This window comes from Phalacrocorax aristotelis, chromosome 23 (assembly GCF_949628215.1).
Source record: "Phalacrocorax aristotelis chromosome 23, bGulAri2.1, whole genome shotgun sequence".
Lineage (NCBI taxonomy): Eukaryota > Metazoa > Chordata > Aves > Suliformes > Phalacrocoracidae > Phalacrocorax > Phalacrocorax aristotelis.
In genome coordinates, this window is record NC_134298.1 from 1,541,987 (window position 1) to 1,561,882 (window position 19,896).

General features: G+C 57.2%; 2 protein-coding genes and 1 pseudogene across 2 annotated transcripts; all 3 read right to left on the bottom strand.

Moving 5' to 3' along the window:
- Positions 1-1,889: 1,889 nt before the first annotated feature.
- Positions 1,890-2,195, bottom strand: LOC142067890 (feather keratin Cos1-1/Cos1-3/Cos2-1-like). Its single transcript, XM_075116900.1, has one exon. It carries the CDS (start codon positions 2,193-2,195, stop codon positions 1,890-1,892), a length of 306 nt encoding a protein of 101 aa, XP_074973001.1.
- Positions 2,196-8,833: 6,638 nt separating this feature from the next.
- LOC142067949 (feather keratin Cos1-1/Cos1-3/Cos2-1-like) lies at positions 8,834-9,600 on the bottom strand (annotated as a pseudogene).
- A 6,675-nt stretch (positions 9,601-16,275) lies between these two features.
- LOC142067920 (feather keratin 1-like) lies at positions 16,276-16,590 on the bottom strand. The gene has a single exon (XM_075116929.1). It carries the CDS (start codon positions 16,588-16,590, stop codon positions 16,285-16,287), a length of 306 nt encoding a protein of 101 aa, XP_074973030.1. The 3' UTR covers positions 16,276-16,284.
- Between the last annotated feature and the right edge of the window lie 3,306 nt (positions 16,591-19,896).

Below are 19,896 nucleotides of genomic sequence, written 5' to 3' on the forward strand. Positions count from 1 at the left end.
GGGCCCTTGTGGCCGAGAGGATTTGGAAAGGTCGAGCTGTGGCCTGGCTGCACCAGGAGGAAGCTCCCAGCACCGGAAACCTGGTCCTGGCACCGGGGAGCCTGGGGCCCAGCACAGGTGGCACCTTGATTCCCTTCTTTGGCCAAGCAAGTGCTTCAGCCTCGAGGCGATGCGAGTAGGAAAGCTCCCTGGGGCAGAGGTGTGAGAGCCCAGGCAGCCCCCTGGAGCGTTCTGCTCCGCCCTTTGGGCAGAGGTTTGGAGGCGGCTTTGAGCTGGCAGAGGGAGGAGAACACAGGAGCTGGCCCCCTTCCTGGGAGCTCCCTGGGCAGCCAGAGGAGCGTGGAGCCTGACGCGGTGCAGGTTTACCCGGCAGCCTTGGTGGGACTGGCAGAGGCTGTTGAGACGCGGCTGTCAGGCTAGGGAGGAGCAGGGCAGTGGGTCAGCGGGACTGTCAACGCTGGAGGGGGAAGAGGGGAGTCCTGACCCTCTGGCGAGGACGGGAGCTGTCCTTCTGGGAGAGGGGAGGCTGCAGATGGCACGTGGCAAAGGATGGGAGACGTGATGTGAGCAAGGGGCGTGAAAGGGGGCGCAAGAGTCTACACGCCCCTTTTGCAGGTGACGCAGACCCTCCTACGTACTGTTTCTGCATGCCTGCCTAGAGAGACAGAGCGTGAGCTGTCTGGAAGCAGGACCACATCTGCACTTTGAAACGCCGCCTCTTCTAGCTGTGCTGGAGAAGATGCTGGCTGGGGCTGACTGGGGATGGACGAGATCCCTGCCAGACCTACAAGGAAGGCTAAGTCAATGCAAGGAGAGCTGAAATGCTGCAGAAGCACCGGCTTGTAGTTGGAAGCCACAAAGGGAGGTGGGCGAGGAATAGCCCACCTCGCTTCCTCAGCTGAGGGGGAGAGAGGCTGTAGGTGGAGGTGTCTTGTGGTCGGAGGTGCACTGGGGAGAGATGGCAGGGAGGAGCACGTGAGGAGCAACCTGTCACACAGCCGCCGCCACCGCTACCGCAACTGCCGCAGGGAGAGGGGCCCTCCTGAAGCAAGAGCCGCCAGCCAGGGAGGCCTCACAGGTGCTGCTGGATGCAGAACCAGCTCCCAGGGCCACCAGCAGCAGCAGGCAGTGCGGCTGGGGAGATGGACACCTCACTCGGGCAGTGGTTGGGCTCCCCGTCATCTGCAGGGCGTGCTCGAAGGCTGAGGAGGCCATCCGTGGGCAGGGATGCAGCAAGGCAGCCCTGACGGCTGCTGGCCCTACAGGAGCCAGGGACTTCTTGCCCAGCTGCAAGGGACAGTGTCCTGAAAGGAGCCCACTGCCTATGGCTCACCCTCCCCTTCCTCCGGGAATGCCGATGGCTCTCCTTCGTGCCCGCAAGATCTCCCCAGAGCGACACCTCTGTCTCTGGACGGCGGGGAGAAGGACCACGCAGAGTCCCACGCTGGGATGCAGCAGAACTTTAATGAGGTCAAAGAGGGAAAGGGGGTCCTCTGAGTGGGGGCCAGAGTGCAGAGAGCAACAGGGGTAGCTAGGAGTCTTTGCCCCTTGCCCAGGGCGGCGTTTGCACCGGGCATCTGCCTGCCTGCTCCTGAGGGGGAGAGGGGCAGCGGGTCCATCCTCGCGTGGGGCTTAGCAGGTGCTCACAGCCCAGGGGCTTAGCAGAAGACAACAGAGAGAAGAGAGAGGGAAACGAGAGTGAGAAACAGGCAGGTTGGACAAGGGCCGTGTTTTCAGAGAGCCCTGGCGCGCCTCTTCCTGCCTTCCTTTGCAGGCGGAGCCGCGGATGCTCGGCCCGCCCTGAAAGCGAAGGCCAGGATCTCCGTGCTCCGTCCATTACCGTCTTCTGGGTGCCTGGGGGTCCTTCTGCGGGGCCGCCTGCAGCAGCTTTAGCAGGGGAGGCATGTTCTGCCACAGTAGCGGCTGCAAATGCCAGAGAGGTCAAAGCCCCCGGAGGAGATGGGCACTCCCTGAGAGCTGAGGATGCTGCCAACAGCAGCGGAGGTGGAGGATCCCACAACGGTGCTCTGTGGGAAGGAGCTGAGGATGGGGCCGGGCAGGGTCACCACCACGGGGGAGGGCTCGATGACGACGGTGGAGTTCTGGCACTGCCTGACGCAGGGCTCGTTGCAGCTGTTGGCCAGCGGGGTCGGGCCGCAGGGCTGGCAGGGTACACAGGGGTTGTAGCAGGACATGTCTCGGGGCGGGAGGTGCACCTGGGAGAGAGAGCAAGAAGGAGCACGGGGGCGCGTGAGCAGCAGCCTGCCCGCCCACCTCGAGGGAGACAGGGCACGTGCTGGGCGGGGAGCCGGAGGCTTTGCAGGGATGTCCACGCGCCTCTTTGCCTGTCCTCCCGGGCACCATGCAAAGGGAGCCAGGCCCACAAAAGCTCTTCCCTCAACAAGAGCCCAGGTGGCCCCTCAGCCCAAACTCAGCCCCTCTCCACGCCAGACCTTCTCCCCGCTTCCCCTCCCAGGGGTGGCAGCCCCAAGCCCCAGTGTCGGACAGAGCTTCCAACTCACTTGCTTCCGAAGGAGAAGAAGGGGAGTGAAGCGGATGAGAGAGTGAACGGCTGCGATGGCTTTTATACTGGTCCTGCACTGGCCCAGGTCCAGAGGAAGCTTCTGCGGAAGTAGTAATTCTCCAGGAAGCTCATCTGAAATGCAAAACATCCCAGCTAATGATACGGGCTGTTTTGGTTTTCTGCATGGCTGCCCTTTCATTTCCTTGTTTGGCCGCACCCACTCCCCCTTGAAGGTGATGGCTCCTTTTCAAGCGCGGGACTGGGAGCCCCAGGGATTCCTGGGACAGGCGCACACCAGTGCCCGCAGAAGAGGAGTCCCAAGTGCCGGAGGGGTCGCGTGCAGGCTGGCGTCATTGGCCTGGGGCACTCGTGTGGGCTTCTTTGCAGCCCCATTGGCAGGAAGGGTCCTGCCACTCCCAGCCCTGCAATCCTCGCCCAGAAGGCCAAAGGGCTCCCGAGCCGGGCGATGTGCCACGTCCCCTTTCTCCCACCCTCCAAGCTCTCTCTGATGGCTGCTGGACGTTGTCTCGGCAGGCGGGTGGTCAGCACTGCTGCTTTTGACTCTCTTCCTCCTAATGCTGCTCTGGGGAGGCCTTTGTGCACCTGTTGGGCCTCCTCCTTCGCTCTCTGGGCTCCCTCTGGGCGCCCCCTGCCAACGCCAACGCCAACGCCATCAGTGTGCCTGGAGCCTTGTCCTGCCCCAGGGTGCTCCAGCCCAGCCCTGCCAAGGGGCTTCCCCGTGTGTCCTCGGCCGAGTCCACAGTTGCCCATGTGTAGGCAGGGCTGCTTGCCTGCCTTGCCCTCGTGTACGCACTGGAGCAGCGTGCGAGGCAATTCCACAAAAGCATGAGGAAAAACTCTTTTACTGTGAGGGTGGCCAAGCCCAGGAGATACTGCCCAGGCAGCTTGTGGAGTCTCCATTCTTGGAGATATTCAGGACCACACGGGGCAGTGTCCTCATCAAACGGCTCTCGTTGAGCCAGCTCCGAGCAGGAAGGTTGGACCTGACCACCTCCAGAGGCGCCTTGCAACCTCAACGGTTCTGGGACTGAGGGCCTCGGTGATCTGCCGCTCATGAGTCACGAGGCTCAAGATGCCGCTGCACTCCCTAACTGTGGAAAGCACAAGCTGCTTGCGCAGCTGCGTGGCCCAGCTCTTCCCACTCACAGTCACGGCCTACGACCGATCTGTTGCTATGTGGCAGCCCCAGGGGTCCCCGGTGACACGCGAGGGAAGGTCTGTGCCACTGCGGTGGCAGGCCTGAGGGCTGGGGCCACTCTCCCCTTGTTGGCAGCCGTGGCACTCACCCTCTGTTTGCCCAAGCGCAGCCCCAACGGCATCGGCTGCTGCTTCTGTGAGGTACCGCCCACGCTGGCCTGTGCTGAGAGCTGCTGGACTGGTGTGCTCCTTGTCTCCAAAGGCAGCACTAATTCCCTGGTGTGCAGCCTGGCCTCGCTGGGGCCCTGTGGGGTGACTCTTGCGTTAATAGTTGGAGTCTGAGGAGTGGCTAGGGGGAGACCCTGCTGTTGAGTCACGAGGTTCAGACAGGACCCCCTTGCTTTCTGGAGTCCTTCTCAGAGAGGATCCTAGCTGTGGCTAAGTCCAGTCTTCGTCTCAGGCTTGGTCAACGGTTTATTTTCCAAGGATGGTAGATGTAACCACCCATCAGAGTATTTGTTGTTAGTAACTAACTTGGCAGCTGCCCAAGCCGGTCGCGTTCAGTGAGAACGATCACGGCTAGATGAATGAGTAGTGCAATTTCTTAAAGCAACAGATACACAGGTTCTTTGGAGTACCGGTGATAAGATTGCTGGTTACAAGACACGCATAAATACCAAAGATACGAGTACGCTGCTGGGCTACAAGTATGCTAAACGAATATGAGGCGACTCTGTGCAATGGCTATTTACAGGGCGACTCCGATGCCTTAGAGATTGACGCAGAACAAATACGAAGCGACTCTAATGCATTAGAGATTGAAAGTGACTGTGTGGAGGTTTCCAGTCTTACCCAAAGGCGTCCCAATGGCGGGGAAGAGAGGCTCAGCCCGTCGGCCGATCCCAGAAGTCAGAGTGGCACGCAATGGTATCTTCCCTAACAGCCTTTTTCTCTTAACCTATTCTATACTGTTTTTCAACCTTTCAGGTGGATCTTGACAAGCTCAGTCATACATACCTTTGTTATGATTGGTGTAGAATTTCCTCTCTTTGCTTTTAAAGGTGTAGGCTAGAAAAATTCAAAGCGCATGCCCAGTGAGGGGTGGTTGCACCTTAGAGGCGGGTAGCTTTTGGGGTGGAGGTGTGTTTTGGTATTGTAATGCTATTATATTGAGCAAAGTTCATGAAAAAGACAGCATTTTGTCAAAAGCAAGGCAGACTGTCGGCTCAGGGTAGCAGATGTGCGGTGTACTAGTTCCGTGGTACCTCGTGTTCCAATTTATCACAGAGCCTGGCCAAAGGTGCAGTGTACCAGCTCCATGGTCACAGAGCCCAGCCAGATTTGCAGTGTACCAGCTCCATGGCCACAGAGCCTGTCCACGGTGTCTCCGCACCACTTCACCCTCCGGACAAATCCTCTTAGATTCGGTACACCAAGTTCTCCTGGCATTGCCGACATCTAAGGTTACAAACCTAGGGAAATTCCATGGAATGGATTCCTGACCCGGCAACTGCACCCTACCCTGAAAGCGTCTTCCATGCTGCAACTTTTCTAAAAACATAAGTTTAATTTCTAAGTCACCTATAGCGACTATTCCACAGTGATTCAGCTCTCCACCAGGGCACCAGGTATGAGAAGGAGGATGCAAGGCAGCTGCCACTTGGCTGTGGCTGTGCCGCTCTTTAGCTGTGGTTGTGCCGCTCTTTGGGCCATGGCCCCTGATCCTCACCCGCCCTCCCTAGCAGCCTGTCCCGGGACAGAGGAGTGTCTGTCTTCAACAGTGCTGGTGCTGCCTCTCCTCCAGCCACTGGTCTAGAGACCAAAGAAACACAAGGTGAGGGAAGTGCTTAGAAAGTCGGGAACAGAGTGGTACTGGCCAGCATGTGCAAGGATGGTGGAAGGGCTGGGAGCATCCGATTGGGGAAAGTTTCTCTCTGGAGCAGGGGAGGTGGGGTGGAGAAGGAGGGCTTGCAACAACAGTGGAGAAGGATCCACATGCTGGATGGGAAACATGTGGAGGAGACAAAGCGAGGGAAGGCAAGGCAAGGCAAAGCGAGGGAATGTGAAGCAAGGCAAAGCGAGGGAAGGCGAGGCGAGGTGACGAAACGCAGGGCAATGCGAGGCGAGGCAATGCAGGGTGTAGATCTGTCTTGACTGGAGTCTTACACGCGTTGTCTCCATCCGCAGGGATCCCTTGGCTTTTCTTGACACAATGCCCCTGTGGAAGAGCCACACGCAGAATTACTCCGGCAAAACAAGCCATTTGCAGGCAGTACGTGCGACTGCCCTGATCACAGTGTACATGGCTTCTGTGTGGAACGACTGGAGGTGCGCTCTGGGGGTGCGAGGCGGTGCAACCCAGCTCATGCTCGCTTGGGACTTGGTTGTCAGTGGTAGGGCTCTGTGCGCACCTCATGCTACAGTCAGTGGGACCAACTGGTGAGCAAAGTCCATCCCAGTGCAAACGACTGCTCAGAGGGGGAGAGCTCTGTGAAGAGGTTTGCCAGCTGCTCTAAGGAGACAGGGCTCTCTGGGTGAAATCGCTGGCGTTTGCTCTAAGTTCTGCCTGGCAGCCCCTCCACTTTGTGGGGACGGCACCTAGGTAGTTACGATGGAAAAAGACATGGAGAAGTCAAGAAGAGGAGGAGCTGTCCTGTTGGTGGATCGCCGCTACAGTCCACGGCTGATCGATTATGCAGTACGGACAGCTGTTCCCTTGGGATCCCGTTGACAATCTTTCCACCATTCCCAGTGTGCTGCCTTCCCCTCCTCCATACAAAATACAACCGGCGTCACGGGTGGCAGCTTCAGCCCAGTGGCCTTCTCTCAGGTAAGAAAGACAGACTCGCCGTGTGTGCAGAAAGCCCTGGGAAGACGCACGCAGAGATGAATGTCCCGAGAAGTGCTGGATGGAGTGGGCGAGGTAGAGATTGGCATTGGTGTCATCAAGCAGGAGAAAAGCAGCACTGCTCGGCATGGTGCTCTGGCAGAGCCGCTGCCCTGCCTCTGGCTGTGCCCTGGGCAGCCAGAGAAGCCGACCAGGGAGCCTTTTGCCCTGCTGGAGAGGGCTGTGAGGGTTGTGTCCGTGGCCGCCTCCTTTGTCTCCTTCTGCCTGAGCACTGCAGTTCCGGTTCTGGGAACTGTCAGCAGGCTCCTGCCTGCCTGTCTTAAAGCTGCGCAGCTCCCCTTGGGCAGCCTGGCCCGGAGTTTTACAAGAGGCAGCAGTTTTGCAAGCGGGTATGAGCGCCTGCGAGGATGTTCAGGGCCCTTGTGGCCGAGAGGATTTGGAAAGGTCGAGCTGTGGCCTGGCTGCACCAGGAGGAAGCTCCCAGCACCGGAAACCTGGTCCTGGCACCGGGGAGCCTGGGGCCCAGCACAGGTGGCACCTTGATTCCCTTCTTTGGCCAAGCAAGTGCTTCAGCCTCGAGGCGATGCGAGTAGGAAAGCTCCCTGGGGCAGAGGTGTGAGAGCCCAGGCAGCCCCCTGGAGCGTTCTGCTCCGCCCTTTGGGCAGAGGTTTGGAGGCGGCTTTGAGCTGGCAGAGGGAGGAGAACACAGGAGCTGGCCCCCTTCCTGGGAGCTCCCTGGGCAGCCAGAGGAGCGTGGAGCCTGACGCGGTGCAGGTTTACCCGGCAGCCTTGGTGGGACTGGCAGAGGCTGTTGAGACGCGGCTGTCAGGCTAGGGAGGAGCAGGGCAGTGGGTCAGCGGGACTGTCAACGCTGGAGGGGGAAGAGGGGAGTCCTGACCCTCTGGCGAGGACGGGAGCTGTCCTTCTGGGAGAGGGGAGGCTGCAGATGGCACGTGGCAAAGGATGGGAGACGTGATGTGAGCAAGGGGCGTGAAAGGGGGCGCAAGAGTCTACACGCCCCTTTTGCAGGTGACGCAGACCCTCCTACGTACTGTTTCTGCATGCCTGCCTAGAGAGACAGAGCGTGAGCTGTCTGGAAGCAGGACCACATCTGCACTTTGAAATGCCGCCTCTTCTAGCTGTGCTGGAGAAGATGCTGGCTGGGGCTGACTGGGGATGGACGAGATCCCTGCCAGACCTACAAGGAAGGCTAAGTCAATGCAAGGAGAGCTGAAATGCTGCAGAAGCACCGGCTTGTAGTTGGAAGCCACAAAGGGAGGTGGGCGAGGAATAGCCCACCTCGCTTCCTCAGCTGAGGGGGAGAGAGGCTGTAGGTGGAGGTGTCTTGTGGTCGGAGGTGCACTGGGGAGAGATGGCAGGGAGGAGCACGTGAGGAGCAACCTGTCACACAGCCGCCGCCACCGCTACCGCAACTGCCGCAGGGAGAGGGGCCCTCCTGAAGCAAGAGCCGCCAGCCAGGGAGGCCTCACAGGTGCTGCTGGATGCAGAACCAGCTCCCAGGGCCACCAGCAGCAGCAGGCAGTGCGGCTGGGGAGATGGACACCTCACTCGGGCAGTGGTTGGGCTCCCCGTCATCTGCAGGGCGTGCTCGAAGGCTGAGGAGGCCATCCGTGGGCAGGGATGCAGCAAGGCAGCCCTGACGGCTGCTGGCCCTACAGGAGCCAGGGACTTCTTGCCCAGCTGCAAGGGACAGTGTCCTGAAAGGAGCCCACTGCCTATGGCTCACCCTCCCCTTCCTCCGGGAATGCCGATGGCTCTCCTTCGTGCCCGCAAGATCTCCCCAGAGCGACACCTCTGTCTCTGGACGGCGGGGAGAAGGACCACGCAGAGTCCCACGCTGGGATGCAGCAGAACTTTAATGAGGTCAAAGAGGGAAAGGGGGTCCTCTGAGTGGGGGCCACAGTGCAGAGAGCAACAGGGGTAGCTAGGAGTCTTTGCCCCTTGCCCAGGGCGGCGTTTGCACCGGGCATCTGCCTGCCTGCTCCTGAGGGGGAGAGGGGCAGCGGGTCCATCCTCGCGTGGGGCTTAGCAGGTGCTCACAGCCCAGGGGCTTAGCAGAAGACAACAGAGAGAAGAGAGAGGGAAACGAGAGTGAGAAACAGGCAGGTTGGACAAGGGCCATGTTTTCAGAGAGCCCTGGCGCGCCTCTTCCTGCCTTCCTTTGCAGGCGGAGCCGCGGATGCTCAGCCCGCCCTGAAAGCGAAGGCCAGGATCTCTGTGCTCCGTCCATTACCGTCTTCTGGGTGCCTGGGGGTCCTTCTGCGGGGCCGCCTGCAGCAGCTTTAGCAGGGGAGGCATGTTCTGCCACAGTAGCGGCTGCAAATGCCAGAGAGGTCAAAGCCCCCGGAGGAGATGGGCACTCCCTGAGAGCTGAGGATGCTGCCAACGGCAGCGGAGGTGGAGGATCCCACAACGGTGCTCTGTGGGAAGGAGCTGAGGATGGGGCCGGGCAGGGTCACCACCACGGGGGAGGGCTCGATGACGACGGTGGAGTTCTGGCACTGCCTGACGCAGGGCTCGTTGCAGCTGTTGGCCAGCGGGGTCGGGCCGCAGGGCTGGCAGGGTACACAGGGGTTGTAGCAGGACATGTCTCGGGGCGGGAGGTGCACCTGGGAGAGAGAGCAAGAAGGAGCATGGGGGCGCGTGAGCAGCAGCCTGCCCGCCCACCTCGAGGGAGACAGGGCACGTGCTGGGCGGGGAGCCGGAGGCTTTGCAGGGATGTCCACGCGCCTCTTTGCCTGTCCTCCCGGGCACCATGCAAAGAGAGCCAGGCCCACAAAAGCTCTTCCCTCAACAAGAGCCCAGGTGGCCCCTCAGCCCAAACTCAGCCCCTCTCCACGCCAGACCTTCTCCCCGCTTCCCCTCCCAGGGGTGGCAGCCCCAAGCCCCGGTGTCGGACAGAGCTTCCAACTCACTTGCTTCCGAAGGAGAAGAAGGGGAGTGAAGCGGATGAGAGAGTGAACGGCTGCGATGGCTTTTATACTGGTCCTGCACTGGCCCAGGTCCAGAGGAAGCTTCTGCGGAAGTAGTAATTCTCCAGGAAGCTCATCTGAAATGCAAAACATCCCAGCTAATGATACGGGCTGTTTTGGTTTTCTGCGTGGCTGCCCTTTCATTTCCTTGTTTGGCCGCACCCACTCCCCCTTGAAGGTGATGGCTCCTTTTCAAGCGCGGGACTGGGAGCCCCAGGGATTCCTGGGGCAGGCGCACACCAGTGCCCGCAGAAGAGGAGTCCCAAGTGCCGGAGGGGTCGCGTGCAGGCTGGCGTCATTGGCCTGGGGCACTCGTGTGGGCTTCTTTGCAGCCCCATTGGCAGGAAGGGTCCTGCTACTCCCAGCCCTGCAATCCTCGCCCAGAAGGCCAAAGGGCTCCCGAGCCGGGCGATGTGCCACGTCCCCTTTCTCCCACCCTCCAAGCTCTCTCTGATGGCTGCTGGACGTTAGCTCAGCAGGCAGGTGGTCAGCACTGCTGCTTTTGACTCTCTTCCTCCTAATGCTGCTCTGGGGAGGCCTTTGTGCACCTGTTGGGCCTCCTCCTTCGCTCTCTGGGCTCCCTCTGGGCGCCCCCTGCCAACGCCAACGCCAACGCCATCAGTGTGCCTGGAGCCTTGTCCTGCCCCAGGGTGCTCCAGCCCAGCCCTGCCAAGGGGCTTCCCCGTGTGTCCTCGGCCGAGTCCACAGTTGCCCATGTGTAGGCAGGGCTGCTTGCCTGCCTTGCCCTCGTGTACGCACTGGAGCAGCGTGCGAGGCAATTCCACAAAAGCACAAAAACAAATACAAAGCGACTATTGTGAAGCAAAGCAACTCTAATACATTAGAGCTTTAAGTTAACCGTCTAGAATTTTCAAGTCTCTTGCCCTTTCGCCTTGGGAAAGGCTTTCCAGCATGATTTGCTCCATCACCTCTCTGAGGATAGAGACGTTAAGGGCCAGCCTGTAACCCCATCAAAAGATGTGCAACTCCCAGCACTGTTCCTGAACATCAAGGACTGCCATCAACATCCTGGGCTCTCAGAGCAGGCGTGTAGTCAGGAGATCAAGGGGATTGATGATTATACTGATTGCATCTAGAACACTGTGTTGAGTTTTGGTCTGTAATGCACAAAATACCTTGACCAAGTTGAGGAAGTTCAGCAGAGGGTGGCTAGGATGGTGACGAGAGTCAAGCAGTGAAAGAGGTTGCCTGGGGGCCTTGTCCAGTCACCCTCATTGGACTCTCATGGCTGACTGAGCTACGAGCAAGGGTTGGGCTGATGACGTCTGGAAATCCTTCCCAATTTGATTATGCTATGGTCCTATGGTCCCAGGACCACCTTTTTCTGCCTCTGCCCACAGGGGATAGGGCCAGCAATGAAGATGAGGGGCTCGGCTTCCCAGCCGAGGAGACAGGCAGCATGTAGGAACCCTCTTGAATGCTCTGTGGAAGGAAACAAATGATTGTAAAAAGCACTGCTGCACCAGCTGGAAGACCACGAGACATGTGGAGCCCAGTCTTGGGACAACGTTTTCCCAACGATGCTGTAGCAGTATTTTCCCTTATTGTTCTCATGCTTCTGTTTTCCACCTGGTCTTCTCACCCTGCAACTCTAAACCTCAATGCTGTGCTTACGACAGGTTCTCCTGGGCTCTCTGGGAAGCTATTGCCTAACACATTCATTCACCCCTCCTCCTCCTGACTCCTTGCTTCACAGTGTTCGGCTTATTGTGGGAAGAGAAAAGGGGTGCACAACTGCACTGGGTTGGTGTAGGAAGGTTTTGGTAGCAGGGTGGTGCTGCAGAGGTGGATTCTGTGAGAAAACACTGAAGCTGCCCCTGTGTTAGACATACGTAGTTTCAGCCGGCTCCAAGAAGGACCTTCTGCTGGCCAAAGTTGAGCTAATCAGTGAAATTGGTAGCAACTCTGTGATACATATTCAAGGAATGGTAAAAAGACTGTACAACAACTGTGAGAGAGTAGTAACAAAATGTTAGTGAAACAGCTCTGCAATAAATGCAGGTCACAGAAAAAGGAGGGGAAGAAATTGCTCCAGGCGCAAGAGAACCAGTTCCCCTGCATCCCATGGAGAATACAACAGTGAGACAGGTTGCAGAACTGGCAGGGCAGGCAGGGCACAAAAAGGCTGTAGCAGGACATGTCTTGGGGCTGGAGGTGCACCTGTGAGAGTGGGCAGGGGGAAGCAGAGCATGAGGGGTGGGTGGGTGAGGTGCAGCCTGTCACCCCAGGATGACAGATAATAATTCCATCAGCCCAAAAGAGCTCCAACAAGAAAAACTAAATCCAAAGAGGTCCCCACACAGCATCTAGCTCACCAGACACCTCAGCACAACCTCAGCCTCTCTCAAAGCCACACCATCCCTCTACCGTGGCATGGGGACTGAAGACACAGCAGGGGAAAAAGAGACAATTATGGGCTGAGAAATCCCACAGTAGGAAAAGGAGGAGGCAGCTGAGAAAGACAAGAAAGGGTTTCAGCCCTCCTTATTCACAAGGAGATTGAGGCAAGAGGAGTGGATGAGAGAATGATGGGAAGGGCCTGCTTTTATACTGCTCCTGCACTGCCCCAGGCCCTCAGTCACTGCACGCGGGCAGTAATTTTCCAACAGATTCACCTCCAAAATAAAATATTCTACCTCATTTTCCCTCTTTCACTCTCCCGTTCTGTTTCTGGGTCATTGTTCTCCTGTACTCCCCGTGGCTCTGAGCCCCACAAAGCCAGCCTAGGGAATTCCTGCTGGCTCTGCTCCCTCCGTGGGGCAGGCAGATGGACTCCTGGCAGGATCTCTGCTGCAGCTGTGGGGCGCAGGCTGTCATCTGCCCCTGGTGCTCCCTGCACCATGACCAGCACTCAGAATGACCTCAATTCCCTCTCCTGCCTCATTAAAGTTCTGCTGCATCCCCGCCTTTGTCTCTGTGTCATTCTTCCCCCTGCAGATGCTCTCCCAAGATGCCCAAGGGCAGATATGTTGCTCGGGGCTGGTTCTGGGAGAGGCTTGTTGGGGATGGTAATGCAGTGATTGTTAACACAGGCTTGCTTTGAGTATTGTTTGGCACACGTAGGGTGACCCCCTGCTTTCTGAACTTCTCTGCCTATCTGGGGCGGGAAGAGTTACCTGACACACTTTAATGACCGTAGCTGCTTCAGAGACGATCTTAGGTCTCTCACCAAAGCATTCTCTTCTCCACGCTCAGCAAACCCCACACCCTCTGCCTCTCATCCCCAAGCAAGGGCTCCAAGCCTCTCACTCTCCTGGCCACCCTCCGCTGAACCCATTCCGTTTGGTCACGTCCTTCTTATATTGCAGCCCAAAACTTGAACTAATGTTCTAGAGACTGTCGGGCTGGTGCTGAGCCGAGTGGGGTCATCACTCCTAACGATCTCCTGGCTACACGCCTACTCACGCAGTCCAGGATGTTGATGTCAGCCGCCCTTCATGTCTGGGAAGAGTCCTGAGAGTTGAGTTTCACCTGTTTTAATGGGGTTACCAAAAAAGCACCTCTTCCTGGCCCTGCTCTTGGGCTGTTGCTTGTCAGAGGGCGAAGGAGATGTGAGGTGACGTGGCTGGTTACTACCAAGACAGATGCTGATCACGGCTCTACCCACAGTGCTATTGTTGGCCATGATGTCATACAGCATGCCACAGCTCTTTTGTCAATTCTGGTCAGCCGTTTGGGGGTCATTTCCTGCTTGAGCCTCCTCCCCCAGCACAGCAGCAGCCAGGGCACGAGCGATTGCTACCCCTTCCCACCTGACTCCTCTCCTCCCCACCTGGCCACTTCCCAGCAGCTTGTGGGGCTGCTGCCCTCCCAGGGCTTCGCGCAGCCCAGGCTCCTCAAGCGACATCAGCAGTGGCCACGCGTCCCTTCCTCAGCAAGTGCGCTGAGGCCCGGAAGGCACGGCTGCACAGAGGTCCAACAAAGCAGGGCCTGATTGCCTGGGGCTCTGGAGGACTCATGGATGACTTCCTCTCCATGAAAGTGATGGTGGCCCGAAGGGGCCCACCGCCCTGGGTCCCACCCTGCCCGCCTTTTGCAAAGAGCAAAGGCTCCCCATCTGCCCTACGCACCTCCAGCGCAACGCTCTCCTCACCCTTGGTGCTGCGGTGTCCGTAGACGGAAGGACCACGCTGCGGCAGTTAGCAACCGTTCTTGTGGCGGGTTGACCTTGTCTGGCTGCCAGGTGACGGGGATACAGGTGTTACCTTATTAATCACATCCATAAAGATGTGGTGACAGCCACCCTGCCATCGTACTCCCAACAAACACCTCTCCTGGGCAGGTCCGTTGCCCTTGCTTTGTTTCATGGCCAATCCACCTCTAAGAAGAATCAGCATTTTTCTTTTTGCCCTTCCCTAACCCTTCTTCTGCTTTCTTGCCCCCAGATAATGGGGTAACTGAGCTGCAGCTCAACTGACAGCCTTCTTGCACGGCCCCTTATTAGCAGCGGCCTTCCCCGCTGTGTGCGCACGCAGGTTTCCGGCTCAAAGGTGGGCTCAGCATCCCACTTCCCCTGGTCATGCAGGAAGATCCGGAGAGGGCCACGTGACACGGTCCGGGGTCTTCCTTTCCCCCCTGACCACAGCAGGAGCAGACTGGCTCTGTGGGGCACCCCTCACAGCTGAGGTGCTGGCCTGCGGGGACAAGGAGGGAGAGAGATTTTCTTCAACATTTCAGAGGCAGCAAGCTGCTCTCTCCACAGTTGGTGTATCCAAATCTGGGCAGTGCAGTGTTGCCAAGCTGTTAGAATATGCCACTGGTGCATTGCGGACCACCTTTTTCACATGGCCCGTATACACGGGGCATTCTCCAGACCTTTGGAGACCTCCTTGTCACCCAGGTCACCGTAGACGATGACCAGCACCGCTAATTCTCTTGGGTATTGGATGCCATCCAAAGTGATAGTCCACCTTCCTCACCAAATCACAAGATCTTCCCTCAGCGGAAATCCTGTCCTCGTACTTGACAGGAGATGCCCTCGGGCACTGCAATTCACCGCCTCTTTTCCAATGCCGCTGTCAACCCCCCACTCCCTAGCGAGGCGCTCAGCCTGTTGGGCTTCCTTACCTTCCAGTTCCTGACTGTTGGCCCTGCTCTTCCAGCATCGGAGTTGCCAGGCAGTGATCTGCTTTCCCGGCTGCTGCCTGTAATCTTTCCACATCTCCCAAAGTTCCCTTGAGGTCAGGGACCGGGTACTTCCCGTCTCTTGAGTGATTTCTCTCACTTCTCCCTCCCACTTCTTTGCTGAAGGACCAGCTTACCCATCAGACTCTTCGTCCCCCTCATTCCCTTACTAATGGACGATATGGTCCGGTTCACCTCCCTGCCCACTATTTCTTTTCCACTACTGGAGCAATTACTCGAGGTGGTGTTTGGGTCCCGATCTCAACCATGGCTGTCTCAGATGTGCTTTGGGTCTCTGCCTCAACTACCATGTTCTTAGATGTAGTTTGGATGCCCGGCTGAACCGTGACATTCTCAGAGAGGTTTGGGTCCCTCTCTTAAACACTGTCCTCTGATAGTACTGAATCGTGGCTCGATAGGCACAGGTCAAGCTCCAACACAGTGCTAAAAGCAGCTGGTTTTCAGGCAGCTGCCGCCCACGGACCGGCCACCTCAGGGCATGTTTCACTGTCACCGCACCCAGAAATTGTCTCCTCGTACGCCAGCATGACACCACATTCCACAAACCCCACGTTAAGGCAACAGTGTTGGTTAGTAGTTTTAAACACCTCGCGTAAAGGAGAGGGAGGACCTCGGGAGCCTGTGTAACCATACAACCCACATCAGTCCCGCATGGGAAGAGGGAGGTGTGTTCCCGCACCCTCTCCACAAGGCAGCTCTGCCCAGCACAGGAAGGGCATCCATGCCAGGGCAAAGCGCATAGCCTTTGGTTCTAGGAACATGTGCCCAAGCTCAGGCAAGGAAAGAGATAAGCGGTGCACCAAGCGAACACCCTCCCTCACCTGCGCAAACGCCTGCTAATTAGGAACTACTACAGCTAGAGCACGCTCAGATCAAAACTGCCAATGTCTTGAGACCCGTGCTGAACGCCAGAAAGGCTGCGGGGAGTTGGCCTCGTCTGGCTGCCAGCTGCCCACCAAGACACTCTATCCTTCCGTGTCCTCAGCGAGACAGGGGGCAGAAAATAAGGAGAAAACTTTGTGGATTGGCATAAAGGCAGTGTAATGAATAAACGCAAGTCCCACGTGCATAAGCAAAGAAAAGCACTGCTCAGCAGAAGGCAAAACATTTCTGTGTTACCAGGACCCTTCTAGCTACACCTACAAAGCACAGCACTATGAAGGCTCTTATGGGGAAAGTTAATTCCATCCCCGTCAGACGCAACACAATTGTGATAACAACCATTGCACAACCATCCCAAAGACCACCCTGCCAGAATGACCAGGGAGCAACATCTCTCTCCCTGGGCATCATGGGAGAGATTCTACAGAGGAAAGGATGACACAGAGGCATGGACTGGGATGCAGCAGAACTTTACTGAGGCAGAAGAGGGAACTGTGGCCGTTCTGAGTGCTGGTCCCAGTGCAGGGAGCACCAGGCTCAGATAGGAGTCTTCGCCCCATGGCTGTGGCCGAGACCCTGCCAGGTGTCCGTCTGCCTGACGGGCTGCCGGTGTGGCTCAGCCCTTCTGAAAGCAACCAGCCGACCCTCCATCCGCACTCCAGTGCCATCTTGTGGGTCCCTGGGGGCCTTCCCCAGGGCCATCGCCAGCAGCTTTAGCAGGGGAGGCAGCTCCTGCCGCAGTAGCCGCTGCCAAAGCCGGAGAGGCCAAAGCCCCCGGAGGAGATGGGCACTCCCTGAGAGCTGAGGATGCTGCCAACGGCAGCGGAGGTGGAGGATCCCACGGCGGTGCTCTGTGGGAAGGAGCTGAGGATGGGGCCGGGCAGGGTCACCACCACGGGGGAGGGCTGGATGACGACGGTGGAGTCCTGGCACTGCCTGACACAGGGCTCGTTGCAGCTGTTGGCCAGCGGGGTCGGGCCGCAGGGCTGGCAGGGCAGGCACGGGTTGTAGCAGGACATGTCTCGGGGCGGGAGGTGCACCTGTGAGAGTGGGCAGGGGGAAGCAGAGCATGAGGGGTGTTTGGTGAGCAGTCTCTCACCCCACCATCAGCTGGAGACAGGAGCTAGAGCTGTTGTACGGGGTCTACTGGGTTCTTTTTTCCAGCAGTTCAGGAGAGCCCTGCTAAGAGGAACTAAGCCCAGAGAGGTCCCTTCTACCCATAGCTCGCTTCAGCAAGGCCCCGTCCTCTCACTATGTCACAACTCTGGCACCTTCCCTCTCCCATGATAAGTAGCCCAATGAGCCAGTGTAGGACAAAGCAGCAGGTATGCTCTGAGATATCCCAAAGGAAGAGAAGGATTAGGAGAAAGGGCTTCAAACTCACCTCGTTCCCAGGGAGATGGAGGCGAGAGGAGTGGATGAGAGAGTGACGGGAAGGGCCTGCTTTTATACTGCTCCTGCACTGCCCCAGGCCCTCAGTCACTGCACGCGGGCAGTAATTTTCCAACAGACTCACCTCCAAAGAAAAATATCCTACCTGATGGCACAGGCTGTGTTTTGGTTTCTCTCAACACTGTCATTTCATTTCCTCATTTCTGACATGCCTGCTCTACCATGCTGGCTCCTTTCATGTGCTGGGATAAGAGGCCCATGGATATCCCGAGTAAAGTCATGCCTGTACAGGCAGTAGATACCTCCAAAGTTCAGGGGGTGTTGGTTTGAGGCAGTGAATTGTGATCAGTTGCAACTCCCGTTGCTGGAAAAGGGCCAGCTCTGCTTTGCACGACGGATGTCAGCAGAGCACTCAAAGGCTCCTCCTTTTAGGGAGGTGCCACATGCTTCTCCCTCTTTCCTCTCTCAGCTCTCTCCAATGGTCACTAGCAATGGCATCTCCAGGCAGCCAGGCTGTACCAACAGTTTCACCTGTCTTCCTCTCAATGCCCTTTGCTCTGGGGAGAACCTTTGCCAGGCTAAGTATGCAGCGTTGTGGTTAGGAAAGCCAGAGCCCACCTGGTGTTCAGTCAGGCAAAGCATGTGGAGGGTAACAAGAAAGTTTTCTCCCAGGTAGGTCAGCAGCAAAAGAAAGGCCTGGGCAAAGGCTGAATGGGACAGTTTCTCTGGGCACAGGTGGTACAGGAAAGGTGGAGGTACTCCAAGGACTGTTGGCCTTGGTCTTTACTGGCAGGATTTGCTATCGATACATCAGGCACCTGACATTCACCAACCACCTCAAGGGCGTGCATGGCTATAGTGGATCCTCATGCACCCCCCCAGGGAAACCTGCATGCTCAGGCACCTTTCTGAAATGCCTGTACACCAATGCACGCAGCATGGGGAATAAACAGGAGGAACTAGAGATCTGTGTGCGGTCGCAGGGCCACAATCTGATTGAAATTACAGAGACATGGTGGGATAGCTCGCATTACTGGAATGCGGTTGTGGACGCCTACAGGCTTTTTAGGAAAGACAGGCCAGCAAGGTGAGGTGGAGGAGTTGCTCTTTATGTGAGAGAGCAACTGGAATGCATTGAGCTCTGCCTTGGAGTGGAAGGAGAACATGTTGCGAGCTTGCAGGTAAAAATTAAGGGACAGGCCAATATGGGTGACACTGTTGTGGGCATTTGCTACAGGCCACCATTGATCAGGAAGAGGAAGTCAATGAAGCATTCTACAGACAGCGGGAATTCCAGCCTCACAATCGCAGGCCCTGGGCCTCGTGGGGGACGTCAGCCACCCTGATATTTGCTAGAAAAGCAACATGGCGAGGCACGCGCAAGCCAAGAGGTTCCTGCAGAGCAACGAGGATAACTTTTTGGTGCAGGTAGTAGAGGAGCCAATGAGGCAAGATGTGCTGCTGGACCTTATACTAACGAACAAGGAAGGGCTGGCTGAGGATGTGAGAATTGCGGGTAGCCTTGGCTGCAGTGACCATGAGATGGTTGAGTTTAGGATACTGCGAGACAGAAGCAGGGCTATAAGTCGGGTTACAGCCTTGGACTTCAAGAGAGCCAACTTTGGCCTCTTCAAAGACCTGCTAGGAGGAATCCCACGGGCTAGGGCTCTGGAAGGCAGGGGGATCCAAGAGAGCTGGACAGTATTCAAGGACCACTTCCTCCAAGCTCAAGATCAGTGCTTCCCCAGGAGGAAGAAGTCAGGCAGAGGAGCCAGGAGACCTGCATGGATGACCAAAGAGCTTCTAGAGAAACTCAAAAGGAAGAAGGAGGTTCACAGCATGTGGAAAAAAGGACTGGCCACTTGGGAGGAATATAGGAATGTTTTCAGGGTGTGCAGAGGTGCGACGAGGAAGGCCAAGGCCCACTTGGAATTCAGTCTGGCAGTGCATGTCAAAGATAACAAGAAGGGCTTCTTTAAATACATCAGCAGTAAAAGGAAGACTGGGGATACAGTGAGCCCGCTGCTGAACAAGGAAGGGACCATGGTGACACAGGATGCAGAGAAGGCGGAGCTACTGAATGCCTCCTTTGCCTCGGTCTTTACTTGCTAAGGCTGGCCCTCGGGCATCCCAGCCCCCAGAGAAGAGAGGACAAACTGGGACAAAGGCAGACTTACCATCGGTTGAGAAAGACTGGGTCAGAGATCACCTATGCCAACTGGATCCTCGCAAATCCATGGGCCCCGATGGGATGCACTCACGAGTGCTGAGGGAGCTGGCGGATGTTCTTGCTGAGCCACTCTCCATCATCTCTGAAGTGTCGTAGAGGACAGGAGAGGTGCCCGAGGACTGGAGGACAGCAAATGTCACTCCAGTCTTCAAAAAGGGCGAGAAGGAGGACCTGGGGATCTATAGGCCAGTCAGCCTCACCTCCATCCCTGGAAAGGTGATGGAGCAGTTCATCCTGGAGGTCATCTCCAGGCACGCAGAGGACAAGAAGGTTATCAGAAGTAGTCAACATGGATTCACAAGGGGAGATCACGCCTGACCAACCAGGTAGCCTTCTACGATGGCGTGACTGGCTGGGTCAACGAAGGGAGGGCAGTGGATGCTGCCTATCACAACTTCAGTAAGGCATTTGACACTGTCTCCCATAGCCTCCTCACAGGCAAGCTAAGGAAGCGTGGGTTGGATGAGTGGACAGTGAGGTGGATTGAGAACTGTCTCAACAACAGAACTCAGAGGGTCGTGATCAATGGGGCAGAGTCTGGTTGGAGGCCTGTCACTAGTGGTGTTCCCCAGGGGTCTGTGCTGGGTGCAGTCCTGTTCAACATATTCATCAGTGACCTGGATGAAGGGACAGAGCATAACCGCAGCAAGTTTGCTGAAGATACCAAGATGGGAGGAGTGGCTGATACACCAGAAGGCTGTGC